The 21,900-nt window shown below is 39.5% G+C and overlaps 1 protein-coding gene across 1 annotated transcript; it reads right to left on the bottom strand.

Annotated features, from left to right (window-relative positions):
• Positions 1 to 1,213: 1,213 nt before the first annotated feature.
• Positions 1,214 to 18,810, bottom strand: LOC124264977 (SH3 domain-containing protein Dlish-like). The gene is made up of 2 exons (XM_046699758.1): positions 18,582 to 18,810; positions 1,214 to 2,876 (listed from the first exon to the last, which is right to left on the bottom strand). The coding sequence occupies exons 1-2, from the start codon at positions 18,637 to 18,639 to the stop codon at positions 2,227 to 2,229; spliced, it is 708 nt and encodes a 235-aa protein (XP_046555714.1). The 5' UTR covers positions 18,640 to 18,810; the 3' UTR covers positions 1,214 to 2,226.
• Between the last annotated feature and the right edge of the window lie 3,090 nt (positions 18,811 to 21,900).

The raw sequence follows: 21,900 nt of genomic DNA, 5'->3' as shown, positions 1-21,900 counted from the left end.
AAGGGAAAAGGTTAAGAAATTCTGAAGTAGTGTTATTGCTAATGTATGTTAGGGTACATTGTATAAAAAGCAGTATGTCTTTATATAAGTAGAGGAAAAGATAGGACTTAGTAAAAACAATACCAGTTATCTCTCAATTTCAATGGAAAGTGATTAAAACTAATCGTGTTTTTTACAAGTAGAGGTTGCATGTCATCACGTGAACTCTAATTAAAGATGCCACCCAAGCCAGTAGGGGTGAGCTAACCTATGTTCAGGGTGTATGGTGAAATGAACACTCTTGATTGCGCTGAAGGTTGGACAGTCACACCCAAACATATTCCACTTCAAAGACATCCTGAAGCAAGAACAGTGCCACACAGAGATTGTCATTTTGTTTATATAGACATGTTTTATTCATGAAATATAAACATAACATGAATATGGATTGGCACAACAAGCCAACGGCTTATATCAGTGCTGCTCCATCAAATATAACACAATACTATCAATGATTACAGAAGTACAGAAGCAATTATTTCCGCAAAGTCATGAAATGCATAATAATAGGAAAAGTCTACAAAATTGCATTAAATGGTTCATAGTAATTGCATACATAAGTGTTTAGAATAATTTGAATCTATTTGAAAGTAGTATGTCTTTTATGAACAGAGTCAAGAATATGCTGATTATTTCTGGCAGAAAACTCCAATTGGGTATGCCGATGCCGTGTCGTATCTGGTTGGACTTATAGTATAAGTTTGTTACTGACATCCTCGATAACCTCCAGGGTATACGTTATGATCACTCTCCACTACACCCTCGATGCATCCACGGCTTGGCCCGATAATCATATTACCTCCCTTTGCTGGCGCCGCATTCTCACAGTAGCCAATCAGCTAAGCCGCCGTTACATCCAAGCTTGCCAGTGTCAACAAAGATGGCGGTCGCAGTCACGAAGGTTTGTTCGCAGTGCCACTCAGATTTTTGGGGAAATAATACAGACATTTTTTGACAGATCTGAAGCTTTGAAAAAATATATGAAGAACTCCTTCTACACCTTTCAGAGTACCTCTGCATCAATTGTGTTGCCAAGTTTAAACGGTTAATTGTGTTGCCAAGTTTAAACGGTTAATTGTGTTGCCAAGTTTAAACGGTTAGATAATTTAAGAAGCGAAAGTGAGTTGTGATTGGTTTGCTCAACTTCCCAGCGTAGACACCTGATTGGATAAAAAGCCAGCCAAGGGAGGTAACAAAATCATTGGGCCAAACCGTGGATGCATTCAGGGTATAGTGGAGAGTGATCGTAACGTATACCCTGGAGATTATCGAGGATGCTCTGTGTATAACAATAATTTGACATGTTATAAGTAAGTTAAAAGCATCATGTGAAAATATGTTATATTGAAAGCATATTCAGTCATGGTATGTTAAGTCATGGTTGATGTGTTTTAATATATACGTTTAAAAATAAATGTTGAGATGACCCCCACCTAGTCCTATTGTTCTACCAATTACCACACCTGACTGCACGACCTAATTTCAACAATAGGAGGTGGCAAATCAGGAAGACCCCGGAGGCACAGGGGCGTGTCACGCTTAGAAAATGCGTTAGAAAGACACATAGGTATATAGACCCTGCCCTAGTACTATATAAAAGGTATAGTACTAGGGTAGGGTCTATATACCTATATGTCTTTCTAACGCATTTTCCAAGCGTGACACGCCCCTGTGGCTCTAACAAGGATTTATAACATAAGGTTTTAGATAGTCCACTCTTGGATGTAAATACCCTTAAGTCACCGTTTGAAGAGAGATTCCATAAGTGTCACTATTAGTTGAATCCGTATTTTCTTAGGCCGAATGCCATTCTACCTGGCAAATGACCGTTTAACGAATCTATTACCCTGAAACATTTTAGGCGCTACTTGTGTGTTTTCCGGAACCTCTTTTATCCGTTTCTCTTCTGTTTCTACCGCCATGGTATGATACGCAAAGTGTCTCACCATGAAATGATTGAATGGATATAATACAGATATTCCAGGTGGATAAGCAATCATGTACGAAGTTAAGTGTAACACATAGAACAATAAAGTACATGTACAAACATGAAATGTCCGAGGTTAAACAGTTACAAGTAGATCAACACTTATGTGAAAACAAATCATATGAATACATTTTTTTATTGTTTTTAATGTGTAATTATTCAACATTTCACTTATACATGTCATTGTGATACACAACCGGTCAATCCCAAGAATGAGAAGATGCTGCTGACATAGTGCCTGGTATTTCTTCTTTGAAGGCAAGGTCGGCTGGGAAAGGACAGAGGTAGGATCTTGGCACGAATCCCTCTTCCCCTGTGCTTCTGACGACCCAGTACCAGTCGGGATCCTCCATGTTAATCACGGTGACAAGCTCACAACGTTCGACGCTCAAGTCATTCTCTTCGCTGGTATCGAAGTCGAACACCACAACGTAGCGGCCATACGACTGCTTTCGGTAAACGAAAATGGTATTTCGAGACAGACACTCGGACTCTACTACAAGAGACAAAGGGTCCGTTTCCCTTGTTTCCAGAAGCTCTGGTACATCATGCAATGGCGGAGAGATGGCTCTACCAGCTCTGGAACCACCACAAGCAGCTATATAGGACAAGGGAACAAAACCCTCTCTGTTATCTTCTGTGAGGACATACGCCCAGCCATTTTCCTTGTACAACACATAAACTGCTTGACCCAGGTCGAGGCTGAGCTCTCTGTCTGCACACGCTGTGAAACCCTGAACAGCCACCATCTTGGATTCTGGACAGAGTCCATGCTGCTTCTCCATGCCAACTCTCACCAAGGTGTCAACGCTATCACTACCAGTGATCCGACCAAATAGTGGCTCCCGCTCTGAAAAATATAAAGTCATATCACATTAAGGATTTCACACTCATTATTTCAGATACTATATTCAACACAATTAGACACTTGACACACTCATTAGTGGTAATTATTGAGGGGTAATTCATTTTAGTTTCTTGTTGTGCCATATTTATGTCGATGACATGCAGGTTGTTTGAAGGTTGTTGGAATATTGCTGAATGCGGCGTAAAACTAAACTCACTCACTCACTTAATGCTGGATATGCCAAGATGCTTCGCTAAAAGATCAAAAGGCGATAAAGTACCCTTTTTGCATTTCGTCACACTGTTTTGACGTCACTACGTCGTTCTAGTGAGCTCCTTCATAAACAAACGTACCCTTGGTAACCGACGTCACCGTCTCCTACAGTACAATTAACTCCGTAGCACCCCGTTTCTTTGTTTGTAGTTGTTTCAGTTGGCTAAAATCACTGAAACGAGGATTGTTGTTAATATGGGTCACCGACACCTTTTTGTTGTCTTAGATTAATCGTTGGTAAGTATAAAACTTTTCATCTTAGAAAAGAAAAGTTGTTCAAAGTTAGAGTTTCAGCACAGGCTAGCAGGAATCGACTTTGCACCACAGGTATCCGAGCTGGACGACTATAAGCAGTACCTACTCTGACGCAATTTTGTCAATGGCCCCAGAGACACGCCAGGCTCAGCCAAAGCAGTGTTAAACAGGATTTTCGTAAGTGAGGATTCACGCTTCACATTGCACTCTGCCAATGGCAGGGTACGAGTGTGACGCCAGACGGTTTGGGTGTTGTGTTTGTGAAGTTGACCGATTTGGAGAGAGCAGCCAAATTGTTTGGGGAGCGTTATGTGCCAAGGGTCTTTCTCAATTGACAGTTGTACAAGGGACCCTTGCTGCAATAGAGTATGGAGCCCAAGTTTTGATCCCAGTCCGCCTGATATCCATGCAGCTACTTTGTCATGTACTGACATTTGAACTTGACAACGCTACGCCCCTAAAAACAGCTCTTATGCACGACTCCCTAGGAAACGCTGGTTGGGTTATGGACTGGCCGTCCTGTTTCCCTGACTTGAACCCGAGTTTTGGGAAGACGATGACGAGTGGGATAGTATATGAATCCACCCCAGGACCACGCATGAACTGGAGCAAGCCCCCGTAGACAAATGGCGGTGTCTTTTGATTAGAGTGTGCACGAGGAGACGTGTGGCCGTCACGGCCACCCAAGGAAGTCACCCTCGTTTTTCACTTCACGTTGGGAGAACATGGAACGTTATGTATTACTTTTCTAATAAAATGATTACTTTTCTATTAACATGATGCCATAATGAGCGTTTCCTGTATCTTACCTGGATATTTAGCAGCATGATACACACCTACTTTTGTAATAATGCACACACTACTTCCATTGCATGATTCAATTTAGAACTTGAATTTGTTTAGGGTGGAGTTTATGTTTTGTAGTACATAGTTAAGAACGTAGCACTGACACGGACACTTATGAGATCACTAAAGTAAATACCGATCTGTGTATTAAATACTATCAAGGCATTGAATAGTTAAAGAAAACTATCTTTACCTTCCAATTTGCCATCAATGTTTCTATTCTTCAGGTTTTTTAATATAATCTTTCACACCATTCAAAAACAGAGTGCTAACATAAGATACATGTGTTTGAAATTAAAGATCCACTGACCTTAGTTAAAGACACTTGCAATTGCCACTTAAACCTTATTTTCAATATAGTTCCTTTTTCTTTGGTGATCTTGACACATTAAACATGTTGACATGTCAGGCTGATCAGCTGTTTAAAAATAGACAACCGACATTACATACGCGATCTCACTATAGTTCCAAAATATCCAAAATACTTTGGATGAAGACAAGATAAATTATTCAGTAGCTGAGAATCTGAAAATATGATAAACTGTTGTTCAACACGCAGACTGTTGCATGTACACCCAAACTGTAATGATAGCATTGGCCCGAGCAGTGAAAACTATTGCAGGTACTTCAGTTATCCAACGACAGAAACACTTTGCGACCATCTTTCGATCCATCAGGAAAAAATGAACTGTGAGTATTTTATTCATTGGTTGGAGGCACAAACGTCCCCAACCATATAATCAGGCTGAATTTTCCCTCAGGTGAAATATCTCTCCATGTTTACACTTGGAATAATCACAATAACTTTCAGCCAATGATACAATTCCAAATGAACATAGCTGTAGCAAATAGGGAGCCACGTGACCATGTATGTAAATCTGAAATAATTGTCCCGCTTTACTTCATACTTAATGTGGAAATCAAGTTGTCTATAAATGTCTAATTTTACACGTAATAGAGCACACTTGTACTAGTTTAGTACATAACTTCGAACTGCAGAATCGGAAAATCCATTCCATTTTAGAAGCACACATTAGCTTTCCCTAGAATTTAGCGAAAGGCAGCGTAGATGTTATTACAGTGCATATATTTCTTCATACATTTTTATATTTTTCACAAATTATTCATAACAAAGAAAATCCTAATACGTGATGGTCGCAGTGCATAGTGTATCTTGTTTATAGCCCCGCATGGCAAGTGCAGTAGTAGGCAATTAGCAAACGCGTCCACGCCAACCTTAAACCAGGGATACTCTACAACAGGGATAGGTCACTCGCTTGCTTTCTTTACCATTTGTACTAATTAACGTGTGCCTCGTCATGCTCCAACGCACACAGTGACTTGGTTCGGTCCCAGCGCAACTTCGGCTGCGTTTAACAGTACTTCAGCCAGTGTATTGTATAGGTCGGAATTTTACAATGAATGAATGAATGAATTAAGAGCAAGAATTTTATGTGAATGAATGAAAGAAATTAAGAAAAAGAACAAAAGAAAAAGAACATATGTGAATGAATGAAAGAATAAATGATACACCACGGCCATCCCTCCCCAAACATGTTAAAGAACGCAAAACTATCGGTAGAACACATGTTAACATCAGCTGTCCTTTTTATAAAAAATCTACTTTGAGACATTTTTTTTACATTAGTAACTAATTCAGATATCTTATTGCATGTGTGGAATGACATGGGCATTGACAGAATGTTAACTGACACTGTCACAGACCCCTCAAGAACAGAAAGTTTAGAACTATCAGAAAGCCTTGCAAACACCTTTCCAGTTTTGTCAAATACTAAGATCAACAAGAAAGAAAGAAGTTTTAGAACTATAACACTCAAGCATCACAAGCACCAATGGCGTATCAGAACAGATCGGCGATATGTCATATTTTCACACACCTCAAATACACACTAACAAAAACAATAAAAACTATCACTATTACTTGCAAAAACTTTCACCTGATGGTATATTCCCCTCATAAAAATTAAAGGTGTATGTGAAAGATGTTTTAGAACAATAACTAGAAACACTCAAACAACGCCCTGTAGTATTTCAATGGCAGATCGGCGATATGTCATATTTTTCACACACCTCAAATACACACTAACATTTTTTTTTTTTTAAATTATAAAACTATTACTATTACTTGCAAACACCTTTCACCTGATGGTATATTCCCCTCATAAAATTGAAGGTGTATGTGAAAGATGTTTTGAACACTAACTAGAAACACTCAAACAACGCCCTGTAGTATTTCAATGGCAGATCGGCGATATGTAATATTTTCACACACCTCAAATACACCCTAACAAATTTCTTTTTAGTTATAAAAATATCACTATTACTTGCAAACACCTTTTAACAAAAGGTATATTTCCCTTCTAAAAATTAAACGAATATGTGAAAGAAGTTTTTAGCGATATAAGTTAGTCTTTCTTCGCTGTGTACTGAGAATTGAAGCCAGTGAGCTACAACATGCCCACTTGAAACTTTACTACAAAGCTACTGTACTTATACTGACACTAATAACAAGTATTTGACTTAAAATGAAGTGACAGAATAGGTAACTTATCTTCTACATGTAGGTTTTCAGTTGTCACAACACTCAGCGTATGTAATCAGAGTCTCCCTGCTTAAACTAATTAATCAAAGATGAAGCTAGCGAGCTGTGTCGGCTCCGGCCTTTCTTCTCGGGTACATCCCTTGGTCAAGCACAGATAAGTAGTACCATCCCAGCAGGAGCATGTCTACCACCAACTAAGTCGTAATCGAAAATCAACTTTTGTTGAACAAGATCGAGATTACCATCATGCCATCCTCTTTGTCCTGTCGTAAATGCCATGGTCAAGCGCTGACAGATATTTTGTTAAGCAGCTGGCGCAAGCTGACCGTGGCTACACCACAAAGAAAATCAAACCTTGTTAGGTAATCATCTTCTTACCACCTACCTCGTGTAGTAAACCTTGTCAGCATAGGGTAGATAACGCATATGGAAACTTCAACTTTATAGAAACTTGATAATGACAAACGAGTAGAGCTGTGGGGTATAAAATCCTGGGTTCTTCCATCTCAGGCACACTTGTTTGAATAAACCCTGGATCTCACAGCTCTGCCTCCTTTCTTGTTTCAAGGTAAGAAACATTTAAACTTTATTATTGTTTATGTTTCACTTGTTATTTCTTTGTAATTATCGTCTAGAAAATGTTAGAGTTAGGTTAGAAACATTCCTACAACATTGAAGCACTTTTTCATTAGGCACTATCCAGGGATATTTATTTATGCACATTGCGTCGTGGGCTCCTCAAGTTTATGTTTTTCATGTACAAACGAATATTTCTTTTCTATGTTTCGACACACATGTGTGTATTCCCAGTCTTTGTCTTGTTTTATTCATTTGCGTGTTAGATCTGTATATGCAGGTTAGATTCCCGTTCAGTAGCCTAGATTCTAGTAGCTTAGTCACAAAAACAGTTCCGAGAGTTTATACAATCATTTCCAGCAAAGACGAAGTTTTATGTATTTTACTATAGTCCGCCGATCAAATGATAGTCGTGTAGATTTACCTCAGATACGCGCTCACATGATAGGTATAACAGCCAACATTTGTGTTTTGATATTTCACCAAAACTATAAGAATTTGAATAGTGATGTATTAAACGTTCCGTTCCGCGTGCAGTTGTATACCGTACAAAACAGTTTATACGCGAATCACATTACCGTAATCAGTAGAAAATGGTATTGTCTACTCTTCATATTACCAGAAAATATACATTCAAATCCGTGTAGTTTGCAATTACAGTCTTCGTTCCGTATTTGTTTAGCTCCGTAATTTAAGAAATACGCGTAGCCAATGCCAACAGCGCCGTCCTAGTACATTATTACATATTCATTTAACTAAGTTACTGTCTTGTTTTGTAAAGTACAAAAATGTAGCTCTACAGCATTACATATATTCTAGGTCATGGCTTAACTCCGTATATGTCGAAATTACACGTTGCCAATAGCAACATCACCGTCAAAATACATTTACCGTAGTCACCCAAATAATTCAGGATGGGACAAAGTAGTAGTACTCTAGCTACAACTATATCGTCTGTCCCCGTAGTTACACATATTTATATCACTCTCTAGTTCCACTTACCGTATCTACCGAAATTATTGTATTGAGATAATAAATGTTAACATTACAGTTAGAATGCGTACAGTCAATACCGGAGTTAAATGGTATATGTCAAATCTGAGCACTTCGCGCCGTTTACCGTATTTGCTCAAGGCAGGTATGTTGATAACGGAAATTACTTACACAAGTCATAAATCGTTACCGTAGTTAATGCATTAAGCGCGACATACCGTAATTGTCATAAATCGGTACCGTAGTTAACGCATTAGGCGCGACATAACGTAATAGTCATAAATCCGCACAACAGTTAATGAACTAGGCACTACATGCTGTAATTAAACTGTTGGGCGCTCCACTCAGTACTTGTTCTTTGCAATTGTTGTTGATGATTAATTTATCCGTCAGGTTATGTTATTTATCAGTACCGTAGTTACTCAAGAAAATGTTGTATTATTTGTATTATGTTTCTGTAAGCAGTTACCGTACATACCCTGTTGTACCACACATTGCTTATATTACCGGACTTAGATATAAACTGTATTAGGATATCATTGATTACTATTTCTATTATTGTATGTCATTATTATGTATGAACTGATGTATATTGAATGTCATGCAAGGACACTTGCTTGAATAAACCCTGGATCTCACAGCTCTGCCTCCTTTCTTGTTTCAAGGTTTCAAGGCTTGCTCCCTATAGCTAATTCCCCGAATCGAGGCCTGACAGCACCTTTAGCACACATAGCGCTAAAGGTCGTCCTAACGGACACAAAAACAAAAGCTGTCTTAATGTTATACCGTCTTAGTAATCGCTGTGCGGATCCACCCGCGCTCTTAGATGCTGGCCTGGCAGTGGCACTTCTGAACAAGTCTTACCCATGGAAACTGTCAAGTACTGTCTCGCTATATATGTCAATTCTTTAAAGAAAGACTAACATCCAGCATTGAAAATAACGTGCCATCCCGATTATCAAGCACAAAGAAGTCATTGCCCTGGGTAAACAGAAGCATAAAGAGAATGCTGAGGAAGAAACACCGGCTATATAAGCAGGCAAAACGCACCAAGAGCTGGAACAACTACCGACATCACCAACGGGAATGCAAACGAGCACTAAGAAAAGCAGAATGTACATACATCAATAATGTCATCAAGGAGGGAATGAAATCAAACAACAGTAAACCCTTCTGGCTAATTAACTTCACAATATCGGACTATCACCCCTCAAAAACAAGGGACGCATCGTGAGTGCTAGCAATAGTAAAGCCAATATGCTCCCGGATCAGTTCCAGTCAGTCTTCACTAAAGAGAACAAAGATAAAGATCACCCACTCATGGAAAGGAAAGCCATCAAACATCTGCTCCAAGACATCAAGATAGACTCCAATGGCATAAACAAACTACTATACTGGCCAACCTCAATATTTACAAAGCCAGTGGCCCAGCTCTTATTCCGAATACCATCCTACAGAAATGTGCAAATAACATCTCACCAGGCCTCAGCAAAATATTCCAACCAAGGAATGAGAGCGAGATGCATGTGCGTTAATGGGTTCTCAACAAATTTTTGCGCTGGCGACATGACACGTACCCCAGCTGCACAGGCAGTACGCTGTATGTACTTATAGTAATTGCATACTTGGGTCACCCCCTGTTATTTTCACCCTTGAAGAAATCATAAAATTATAGACTCGTTTTCTCTCACTTTGTCAATCAGCAGTAATCACATGTCTCTGACGTCACTAATGCACGTGCATCTCGCTTTTCGTGCTGTTCCTTTAGTTGCCAATGCGCCCTTGTAACAAACTGGGAAAACGCACAAATAAATGATGACAGTTTCTTAAACAACTTTTTTATTTTTGTGACACAAATTATGCAATTGTTTTCTAGAGTTGGTCTGTTGTTTTATTGCAGTCCGCGTTGGTTTGATTCTTTTATGTCTATTTGTTTTGTGTTAGATTGCAATACATCGGTATCATTTTGTCTCAAACAGACTGTAGTACGACCAATCATCGAGTACGGTGCTGCGACATAGGAACCCCATGTGAAAAAGGACATTATGAACATCGAAAGAGTCCAAAATAGATGAGCACGCTTTATCACAAATGACTATAAATCCAGGACACCAGGATCTATCACCAAGATGCTGAGCGAGTTAGAGTTACCATCACTGCAAAGAAGAAGAAGAAACATCAGACTCATATTATTATTAAAGATCATAGAGGTTATGCTACCAGCCATACCAGCCAGGCAAAACCTGCAGCCAAGGAAACAAGGCCGACAGATATACGAGAGACCCGATATAATACGAGGGCTACGACACCATCAACATCGCCGAAGATCTGCCTGCCACAACAGCAGAGGTTTTCCAGCTACTTCCTTGTAACACATCAGCGATGAGGGAATCATTCTTTGTAAGAACAGTGTATGATTGGAACCACCTACCAGACTCTGTTGTGATGAGCGCATCTCTAGAGAGCTTTAAAGCTGCTCTTAAGAATTACAAATATTAACTGTAAATGTGCTCCTTTTTCCCTCTGTACTTACTCCTACACTTCGGACCTACAGAGTAATAAATCAGATTCAGATATCGCAATAATTGCTCCGTCTCACTCGCTGCCAGTCCACAATCCTTAGGGTAAGGGTAAGGTTTAGGGTTCGGGTATGGCACCCTTTCCGATCCATCGGGAGCTGACACTTCTTAAGAGGAAACAGCCCTTTACGATCCTTGAAGAGATAGGATTCACATGAGTTTTGCAAATAAGCGGGGGCGGGGGAATATGTCATCTTTTGATGACTCGTTACCATCCGCCATGAAATAGAAACAATATACAGCACACTTGTGACTTGCAGCATTGTCGTAAAGCAAAATCACTTTAAGTCCACGTGACCGCATCTGTCTGTCAAAGTACATTAACCAATCACAAAACAGCTCACTTGTCATCCAAGTAAATGTACGTATCTTCAGTCGGGAGCTTTTAATGTCTAATTAAAACAACAACCCAGTTGGCCAGTTAATTAAGTAAACATCGCCGGGAGGTGTTTTTACGGTTCGTGAACACGACTTACATGAGTACAGCGTCCGGACTGTGAAGCAATTTACTGTTTATTTTACTGATTGGTGACAGCTACCTACCGTCCGGTTCCGGAAACCGAATTTCCGGATTATCGAGGCAAATTATATAGGCATAGATTGGTAACAAGCTGAAATCGCCCGGGAGGCGAGACATCCGGATTATCGGAGTCCGGACTAACGGGGCTTCACTGTATAGGACCATGTTTCCTCCGTTCGTCACTAGTACTTCATTTCCAGACATGGTTAGGCATCACAAAGACCTTTGATATGAAATGTCATACACTGGAGATGAGAGTACCGTATTTGCGATGCGAGTACTGGGCCTAGATTTTCGAAGCTCTCTTAGCGCTACGATAGTCCTAAGTGCCATACATTAACATTAACTTACGACTATATCTTAGCGCTAAGAGAGCTTCGAAAATCTAGGCCCTGATCTCTGAAAGAAGCAAGTCTCTAATAGACGGAAGTATGGTTATCGTAATGCTCTTGAAATCAGCTTCATCCCCCGTGCTCACGACCATCTCACGTGCTTCTCACTAACTTTCTTAATGCACTCAGATGCCCCAAACGTTGCCTTTTAAAGGCTTTTCTTGTTTCTTAATTGTACATACCAGTACATTTGCGTTGGATGTTATAGAACGCGTAAGGAGAAATGTCTCCTGGCCTGACTCGCTACCTGGGAGGAGTATGCAAAAGAAGTTATGGAGACATAACTTCCATATATGGATTTGTAATAGTAATACACAGAGTACGATATCTCCTACCCGTCAACCCTATTCAACTTCATCAACGAGGACCCGTGAAGGTCCGGGTTAGAATGAACCTTCAGTAACCCATGCTTGTCGTAAGAGGTGACACATGTCATCGATTCCCAATTGCGCAGATCGATGCTCATGCTGTTGATCACTGGATTGTCTGGTCCAGACTCGATTATTTACAGACCGCCGCCATATAACTGCAATATTGCTGAGTGCGGCGTAAAACTAAACTCACTCACTCAGTCAGTCATCAACGAGGCCTCTCAAGATGCCCTAACAAGCAAGTTGACAGGAGCGTTGATGTTACCTCAACTGCTGGAGAAATTCAAACAGGCGTCCATGTCATAGGCAAAGGACGTCGACGAGGTTGTATTGAGGGAACACATATCGAACCCATGAAGAAAGAGATCGAGGAACTGAGGACAGACCTGAGGATGAAAACGGACAAACTAGAGCAATATATTCGTAGGAATTCCCTCAGGATCAGCGAATTACCGGAGGACATACACGAGGAGGGCACGGCCACCGAGGACATCACCATGAACGTGTTGAGAGGACTACACCAGACCCTATCTCCTTTGAACTCAGATAGGTGCCACCGCGTGGGAAGGCAATCGAAGGACAGGCACAGGGACATTATTGTCAAGTTTGTGAGCTACTACGACAGGAACAAAGTAATCACCAGCCGGAGGAAACTTCACGATACATGGCGTAATGTGTACATCAATGAGGACTTAACTAGGCTCAGAAGTCGCCAGCTAGCCAGAGACCTCAAGAAACAGGGAAGAATCGAGTCAACATCGACAAGAGATGGACGTGTGCACACTCTCGAACAGATCGAAGGACGTATCTGTGTGAGTCACGACGAGTCGGAACTCGATCAGTACAGGAGATAACTGTGTTCTAGTTGTGTTCATGTGATGTGAGCTATTCAAAGATATTCATGGACTGTAAATATTGTAAAATATAAGTAACTTTGAAACCCACATTTTAGTCGTTACACATCCTGTTATTATGTTTTCTATCAGTCTAAGTAAACATAGCCTCAGTACTATTCGTTACACTCCTGCGTATGGGATGTTCTCCGTACATGTTCCAGAGTATAAACATTAATGAATACTAGTACCGATACAGATGGCAGGCTGAAGCTATTCGTGATATGATATACACATATAATTAACTTAATAAATATCAGAAGATATTACACCCAATTATATGACATGAAATGCTTGAAAGAGGTGGGGTTTTTTAGTGGTTTAGAATACAGGATGTTCTCCGTACAGTTTCCACAGTATAAACATCACTTCATACTAGTACAGATATAGATAGCCGGCTGAAGCTATTCATGACATGATTTGAACATATCAGTAATTTAATAAATATCAGAAGGTATCAGCTAAAATGACTTGCCGTATGAGATGTTATGGTTATATAATTTGAACATACGAAAGTATGAAAACACATCCACGGCAATGACACTGTGTTGCCCAGCTCAGGCTCGGGAGAACATTGTTTTCACTGTGAGAGCTTTGACAAAGGTTACTCGGAGATGCCGTTTCCGGATGTTGTAAACTTCAAGCGTTTCAGATAATCCTGTTTTCCTGAACACGCATACAGACAATAGAAGTATTGGAGAGAGCAGTGGGAGAAGTATGTTTTCATTAAATCAACAGTGTCTCGCCTAGCTTACTCCAAATGCTAATGATATTTAGGTAGATATAATACTAATCTATGGATTTAAACACAAATCAGGATACATGCGTGAGGTTTAAGTTGTTTTTGACAGCACGGGCCAAGCCGGGCTGAATAGAGACTAAACACTTTTGATTGAGATTATATTGTGAATGGAGAGAAAAAAGGGCTTCACTCTAACGGCACGTTATCTTTACATGTGGCATTTTGTAACATCACACATTGATATTTAGGTAGATATAATACCAATCTATGGATTTAAACACAAATCAGAATACATGTGTGGGGTTTAAGTTGTTTTTGAGAGCCCGGGCCAAGGCGTACCGAACGCTTGTGATACTGTTTGTTGAGAATATGTAGAAAAGATAGCTTCACTTTGAGCAAGGTGTTTGCTTCAAATACTACGCTTTGAGACTCTGTGAAGTGCTATGTAGGTAGACATAACACTAATCAATGGATTTAAACACACATCAGGATACATGTGTGAGGTTTAAGGTGTTTTTGACAGCCCGGGCCAAGTCGGGCTGAACAGAGACTAAACACTTTTGATTGAGGCTATGTTGAGAATGGATAGAGAAAAGGGCTAACTTTAACGAACCAGTTATCTTTACATGTTGCATTTTATAACATTACAAAGTGATATTTAGGTAGATATAATACCAATCTATGGATCTATGGATATATATATAGAACAAATGTCTCATTTTTCAGCATTTCTAATTTAGTCAGTGATTACATGCCCATCTGTGATAAACGTTATGAAGAAACGGTGGAGTAATCAAGTTCAAGTTCAGTTTATTCTCAAATAACCACGTTTGGTGGTACAAGAGAAAATCAAACATAATCCATTTAAATACATATAAATAAACATGACAAAATGACAGGTAGAACAGTTTAAAATGAAACATAATAATGCCATAAATTAACATCTGTTAACTGATTTGTTGTCTATAGAAAGAGCTGATTGAGGTTTAACCATTTTTGACAAAGAGTTTATCTAATACTAGCAGATATTTGGATAGATTTCTTATTTCTTTTGAATTTCTACTATTAAATATTTTCTTCAATGTTGATAAATTGGGGAAGTACATATGTCTAGTTGGTAAATATTTCAATCTAATATCTGTAAGGGCTTCACATTTAAATAAGTAATGAAATTCGTCGCCTATTGCTGGTGAATTGCAAAGTTTACATGTTCTGTTTTTTCTAGCGATATCATGCCAACGACCAGTTTCTACCGGAGATTGCGATTACAGGTTCTGTATTTCAAAATAGGATAGAAAATATAAGCTGGGAAGAGAAGATAGTTTTCAAATATGGAAGTATCTTTAATATGTTTATAGTAAAATCCCTTAGAGCTATTTTCAATATCAGCTTTCCAACTTTGTTGGAACTGGTCTTTAATACAGTCTCCACTTGTGAAACTAGCCATTGGCATGGTACGCTTACAGGGTTATAGAATACAAAAGATAAGCCCCGTTTATCTAATAAAGATTTAACATGATGCATCCAGGAACAAAAATCATTCTCAAAGATACTTTGTGCATATGCATAATTGTAATCAATAACACTGAAGGCCCCTGAACGGTAATTAAGGGCAACAATGGAGTATGCTAATTGAATCACAACACCTAGCTGATTGCAATTAGACAAGGGGGCAATTAAGCAAGCTTGATACAGGTGTAATTAACAGGTGTATTAATTTCATTAGCCTGCACAGAGCCAGATTGAACACTGGGCTTCACTTTAAGCAACGTGTTAGATTCAAATACATGTACAAAGCTTTGAGCCTCAATAAAGAGGTATTTAGGTAGATATAATACCAATCTATGGATTTAAACACATTTCAAGATACATATGTGAGGTTTAAGGTGCGTTGAGCGCCCGGGCCAAGCCGGACCGAAAGCATTACTGTGATACTGTGTCTTTGTTGAGAATGTATAGAAAATAGGGCTTCACTTTAAGCAACGTGTTTGCTTCAAATACTACGCTTTGGGACTCTATAAAGACGTTTTTAGGTAGATATAATACAAATCTATGGATATAAACACATTTCAAGATACATGTGTGAGGTTTTAGTTGTTTTTGACAGCACGGGCCAAGTCGGGCTGAACAGAGACTAAACACTTTTGATTGCGGCTATGTTGTGAATGGAGAGAGAAAAGGGCTTCACTTTAACGGAGCAGTTTTCTTTACATGTGTCATTTTGTAACATCACACAGTGATATTTAGGTAGATATAATACTAACCTATGGCATTAAACACGAATCAGGACATATGTGTGTGGTTTAAGTTGTTTTTGAGAGCCCGGGCCAAGCCGGACCGAAAGCATTACTGTGATACTGTGTGGTCGTTGAGAATGTATAGAAAATAGGGCTTCACTTGAAGCAACGTATTTGCTTCAAATAGAACGCTTTGAGACTCTATAAATACGTACGTAGGTAGATATAACTCTATTCTAGAGATATAGACACAAATCAGTATACATGTGTGAGGTTTAAGCTGTTTCTGACAGCCCGGACCAAGTCGGGCCGAACAGCGACTTAACACTTTTGATTGAGGCTATGTTGTGTTTGGGGAGAGAAAAGGGCTTCACTTTACCAAACCAGTTATCTTTATATGTGGCATTTTGTAACATCACACATTGATATGTAGGTAGACATAATACTAATCTATGGATTTAAACACAATTCAAGATACATGTGTGGGGTGAAAGTTGTTTTTGAAAGCCCGAGCCAAGGCGGACCGAGCGCTTATGATACAGTGTCTTTGTTGAGAATATGTAGAAAAGACAGCTTCACTTTCAGCAACGTTTTTGCTTCAAATACTACGCTTTGAGACTCTGTAAAGTGATATGTAGGTACATATATTACTAATCTATGGATATAAACACATTTCAAGATACATATGTGAGGTTTTGATTGTTGATTTTGTTTTCCGAGGACTTTTTTCCCCTTAATCGTTGGGAATGGAGAGAGAAAGGGGCTTCACTTTTACTTTACTTTATGAAGTGGTATTTAGGTAGATATAATACCATTTTGTGTTTCATGTGTATTAGTAAATATAAGCATATGCATACGCGCTGGCTATCTGATTTGGACTGGTATTGTTTACAATGAAAACACATAAGAATTTTTGTGTTTGTGAATGCATACTTTGTTTGATCCTTTATAACATATTACAAAATGTTGTGATTTCAAATATTTCTTTTAATATACATAATCATGTCATATTTGCCCACTGACACTCGCCGATATCCACGTCTCTTTAACATAAACATCCTGTGCTCATTCAGCATGAGACAATAAAGGTTAATTAAGGAAAAAAAAGCAGTCAAAACACTGTCACTTCCTGCCCAGGACCCCAGGATGTCACACGCTAAGAGAAGTAAGCAACCTTCCCTCATAGACATATCAAGGAAAACACATAACAACAAGACGGTGTCTTTTCTACGGGAATCTCGGTATGTAGTCATTGTTGTTGTGTGGGTTTTTTCATCATTAACTATACATTTTCAATCAAACTATGCATTTGTGAAGGCAGGAAGAGTATCGACCTAAATGTGCAGGTTTCGTTTTAATATTCTGCAATCCATTTTTAGTATTACCCGGTGGCCCGGCCCGGCCCGGCCCGACTTTTAGGCCATCCCAGTAATGAGTGAAAAAAATATAAAAAATTACAATCTTTAAATTCTCAATAATTTCTGGTTGTACTGTATATAGCCGTGACCCTCTTTAAGCAAATATTAAATTTCAGTAAACTATTCTTACAGCTCGATAACTTTGAAAATCAGTTGATTTCGTTGTTGATCAGCAAATATGGTGCCTATACTGGCAAACAGAGGTAGACAACATATAGCCCTTCAAGCACACAGTGTATCAGGCATGCTCAGCGTGGTCACATATGTAACAGAGAGACAAATACATTTAAATACATACATTTTAGTACTATTTTAATGCACATACTGATTTTTTTCTGACGAATGCGCGGTTACCAACATAATACATCCTAATTATACAGTATAGGGACATTATCGGATTTCACCTTAATTCCATAAGGCTTTAGATATGTTCCCTGATACGCAATGAGCTACTTGTAATTTAGTCATGTCCGCTAACTGTAAGGAGTGTATGTAAAGCCTAAGCTGCTTTATCCATTATAGGGACCGTTCATGATTTATGACTAGGGGTGTGTGACGATGATTTTTATGGAGAAGCATGTATATTGTGCATGCTTCTCCATATGGAAATTGTCACTAATTAATGCTTGTTTTACAAATGTGAAAAATAGGGAATCGTCCAAGGGTACGTTTCTGTATTCTGGTTTTGGCTAGGGTACATTTCTGTATACAGAAACGTACCTGGGGTACACATCTGTAGTACCCGTGCCGACAACCTTCAGAGTTATTTATAGCGCTACGACCGAAACCGTGTGACTGATCCCCCATATCCTTATTGAGGTTGTGCCATGAATTGTAACTGCGGTAGATGCACATATCTCAGGTGATATCCAGGGGCGGATCCCGGGGGGTAGAGAGAGGATGCAGTTGTTGAAACCCCCACCCGTCTCCAAAATCCTGGATCCGCCCCTGATATCCATACACAAACTAAAACACTAATAGACGAACACACACTAACAGTGACTACACCACCTAATTACCTAATTTCACCTGTTACATGTCACACCTTACCTTTCTTTTTCCTCTTCTCCTTGCCGCCACCCAGCCTGCTGGGACACAGGAACGCCATGACAGCCACGTCTCTCTATATGCAAGTATTCTATGTTATATCCTCGTCCACCGCGGAGGCCGGTGAACCGGCAGCGATAAACACCGTACAACTATTGCCTCCATTGTGTCTCGAAGCTTCCCATGAGCTTGCGTGCCCACACCACATGCAGACAACGGCCCATACAGAAAGCTTTACGCTTGACATATTACTGCTAGTCCATACAATGAAAGGAAATAGGATCACATAACAACAGCGAGTACATGTACTCAGTAGAGTATTAAACTAAAATAGTTTGTTTCTCACGGAATGTAGGCTATACAAGATATATTTTTCAGCAGTTGATAGGGATAATATGAGAGTCAAGGTGCTGGATAAGTGTGACTGGTTAAGTTGTTGTCGTACTAGTGCAGGGGCTTGTGTAATTCCGTGGGAATTACTTGTTAATTGTAGGAACCAATGCCAATTGTAATCTGTGTGTGGATGCAGAAAAAAACATGGTTCGATATTTTCTATGAGTGTCATTGTGGGGCGATTGAATATGAGTTCCCAATATTGCTTGTGACACCATTTCGAGACAAAATATTTTCATAAACTGTAGCATATCAAAAGGTAGTTTATGATGCATGATACAGAAATAAGCATATAAATATGCTTCTAATTTCAATTTGGTGACATAAGTTATGACATAATCATATGAATTAATCAAATATTGTCTTTCTTTCATCGGACACCAACATTGTAAGTATTGGCCTGTATTATTCAATTAAGGTATTCTCCCATTTCATAATATACCCGCCGTGATATTGCTGGAATATTGCTAAAAGCGACATAAAATCCAACTCACTCACCCACTCATAATATACATTACCATGACACACTTATGTTGTAATAATAGTAAGGTTAATGTGACATTTCGTCATGCAAAAGTTTCAAATCAGGTAATAAAGATGGGAAAGCCGCAATAACTCCGTCCGCCAAGTGGCTGCAAGAGTTGTATGTTCCCCAGGGAGTTGATATTGATAGTACGATGTGCCGTTGTGATTGACATCCAAAGATCGAGGGAAAAAATGCCAGCGCCTTGAGCATATAAATGTGAAACTGAGGGCTTCCTTTTTGCTGCTCAGGACCAGTCACTTCCCACTCGCAATCGCCTAAATGTGATTCTTAAAGAAAATATCAATATGAAATGTCGACTTTGCAATGAATTCACGGAGACTGTCCAACACCTTGTCAGTGGATGCCCTTCCTTGGCACAAACAGCATATCTTAAACGACATGATGGCATGGCTCGTTGCTTTTACAACCGTCTCTGACATGCCTGTGGCTTTGACTCTGAGGCCCATCCATGGTACGACCCTGAACATGTCCAGGGCGTCATGGAAAATGATGCTTTCAAACTTCTGTGGAATAGGCCTATATACAGCCTCAGAAGAATTCCAGCCAACAAACCTGATCTTGTCCTTTTTGATAAAGCCAATGAATTCATTTATATCATTGAGTTTTCTGTTCCTTTTGAAAGTAATATGATTGGAAAAATTCAGGAAAAGCATGCGAAGTATGCGGGCCTTGCCTTTGAAATTTCTCGCTTGCATCCCAAGTACACTGTCTCCCCATTGTTCTCGTTGCCCTTGGTTTGGTACCTCCTCATCTTACCTCCAGAAAGTCCTTGGTGGGTTCGACTAGGCAGCATTTCCTGGGAGAAGTCCAATTCGCTGTCTGGGCTGCATGTAGAGGGGGCAAGGGCCCTGAGCTGACGATGAGCCTTACCAGCCTGACTGTGCCAGGATAATCCGAACCCTCTCTGCTGCATTTTTCATCTTAATCTGTAAAACATAATAATGACAACAAGAAGAAGTTAAATTTTGAAACTCACTGAAACTTTTCAGTCTTTGATTGATGTATCATAAGGTCTTTTTGTCAATCACAACATCTCATTCTTCAATACTGAGTACATTTTGGCAGGTTGGCAATCCTCGACATCCAGTGCAAAGCAATGTGCACTCAATTCCTGCTCTTCGACAACTGCATCGTCTCTTGCACTCAAATTTGCATCCACAATATATCATCTTCAATTGCTCTATCTGTCTCAATAGGATCAAGGACCCCATCCCCACTCTGTTGGTGAAAGCTCATTCCCTTGCCATTGCTGAACCGTATGGTACACTCGGTAGCTGTGGAATTTAGCAGCTGCTGAAGTTGGGGGAAGTGATTCCAGTTTGAAACCTGAAGAGGACACAGAGGCTTGATGAATGGACTTGAAGTACATGTTGTAGCGATGTTCGTCCAGTGATGTTGACTCCACAGCTCCATAGAGTTTAAGCATGAACGTCTCTCCAACTTGTGCAATGTCATCATTTGAAGATTGAAGGAAAACATCCAAGCAATCCCAATTGGACGTCTCCTGGAATAGAGCAAGAGCTTTCTTTTTCCCCTGATTTTAGATGGCTTATGTTGTATCACAGCATGTTATTGCATGAACAAACATCAGATGCTGTCTGATATTGGGCATGGTGTTCTGTATTTCGGAAATGATGTACATCTGCACAGGGGCCCTTCCAAATAACATTTGAAGATCCATGTATATTGTGGCTTGTGCAATCAACATTACCAACAGGTCTGTGTCTTTCCCCACGACAACAACAGGTGATTGGTTGTCTCTGGCCTTGTTCATTGCAGTTGAAGCAATCAACCAGTCAGCATCAGCAGGGCTTTCTTGCACAGCTAAATCTTCTCTGGCAAGTCTTCCCTTCAATAATGAGCCCGTCGACTCTGTTCAGCAGATTTTGTGGAACACGCACTGCCATACCCATCAAACACCACTGAAGATGCTGAACTGTAATGTTGAAGCACAAAGGACACATATATCATGGGATAATAATTCATACAAAATCCATTATTCATTATTACCACTACAAGCAATATATTAGGATTCAGATATTAGGAAAATATAAATATAGAATATTAGTAATAGCTTATATTAGAGAAAGACTCCAGTCAAAAGTTGTAAAACTCATCTCACAGACATACTATTGAAAAAGGTATAAATTACGGCTACACAATTTCACAGATATCCAAGATAAAATCCTAGCCTAAGGTATTGAGGACTCAAGCTGTTAGCAACCCTTTCAGTAATTCAGAGTTATGACCAGACGATTAAATGAACTACTTTCATAAAGTAAACATGTCATCATCTATATTACAAGACTTTAAGCAAACACCAATTAAGGGTTATAAAGACATGGCCCACAGTAAATGCATCTATTGTAATCCAAGCACCTA

The sequence above is a fragment of the Haliotis rubra genome, unplaced genomic scaffold, assembly GCF_003918875.1.
Source record: "Haliotis rubra isolate DU_JTF1 unplaced genomic scaffold, ASM391887v1 Scf953, whole genome shotgun sequence".
Lineage (NCBI taxonomy): Eukaryota > Metazoa > Mollusca > Gastropoda > Lepetellida > Haliotidae > Haliotis > Haliotis rubra.
Note: the sequence above shows the minus strand (reverse complement) of the source record. Positions and strands in the feature narration are given on the sequence as shown.

Bases quoted from the DNA above. Each gene is read 5' to 3' on its own strand.
- LOC124264977 (XM_046699758.1), bottom strand. From the start codon at position 18,639: ATGGCGTTCCTGTGTCCCAGCAGGCTGGGTGGCGGCAAGGAGAAGAGG. The intron at 2,877-18,581 runs GTAAGGTGTGAC...TATATTTTTCAG, and splicing joins GGAGAAGAGGAAAAAGAAAG to AGCGGGAGCCACTATTTGGT.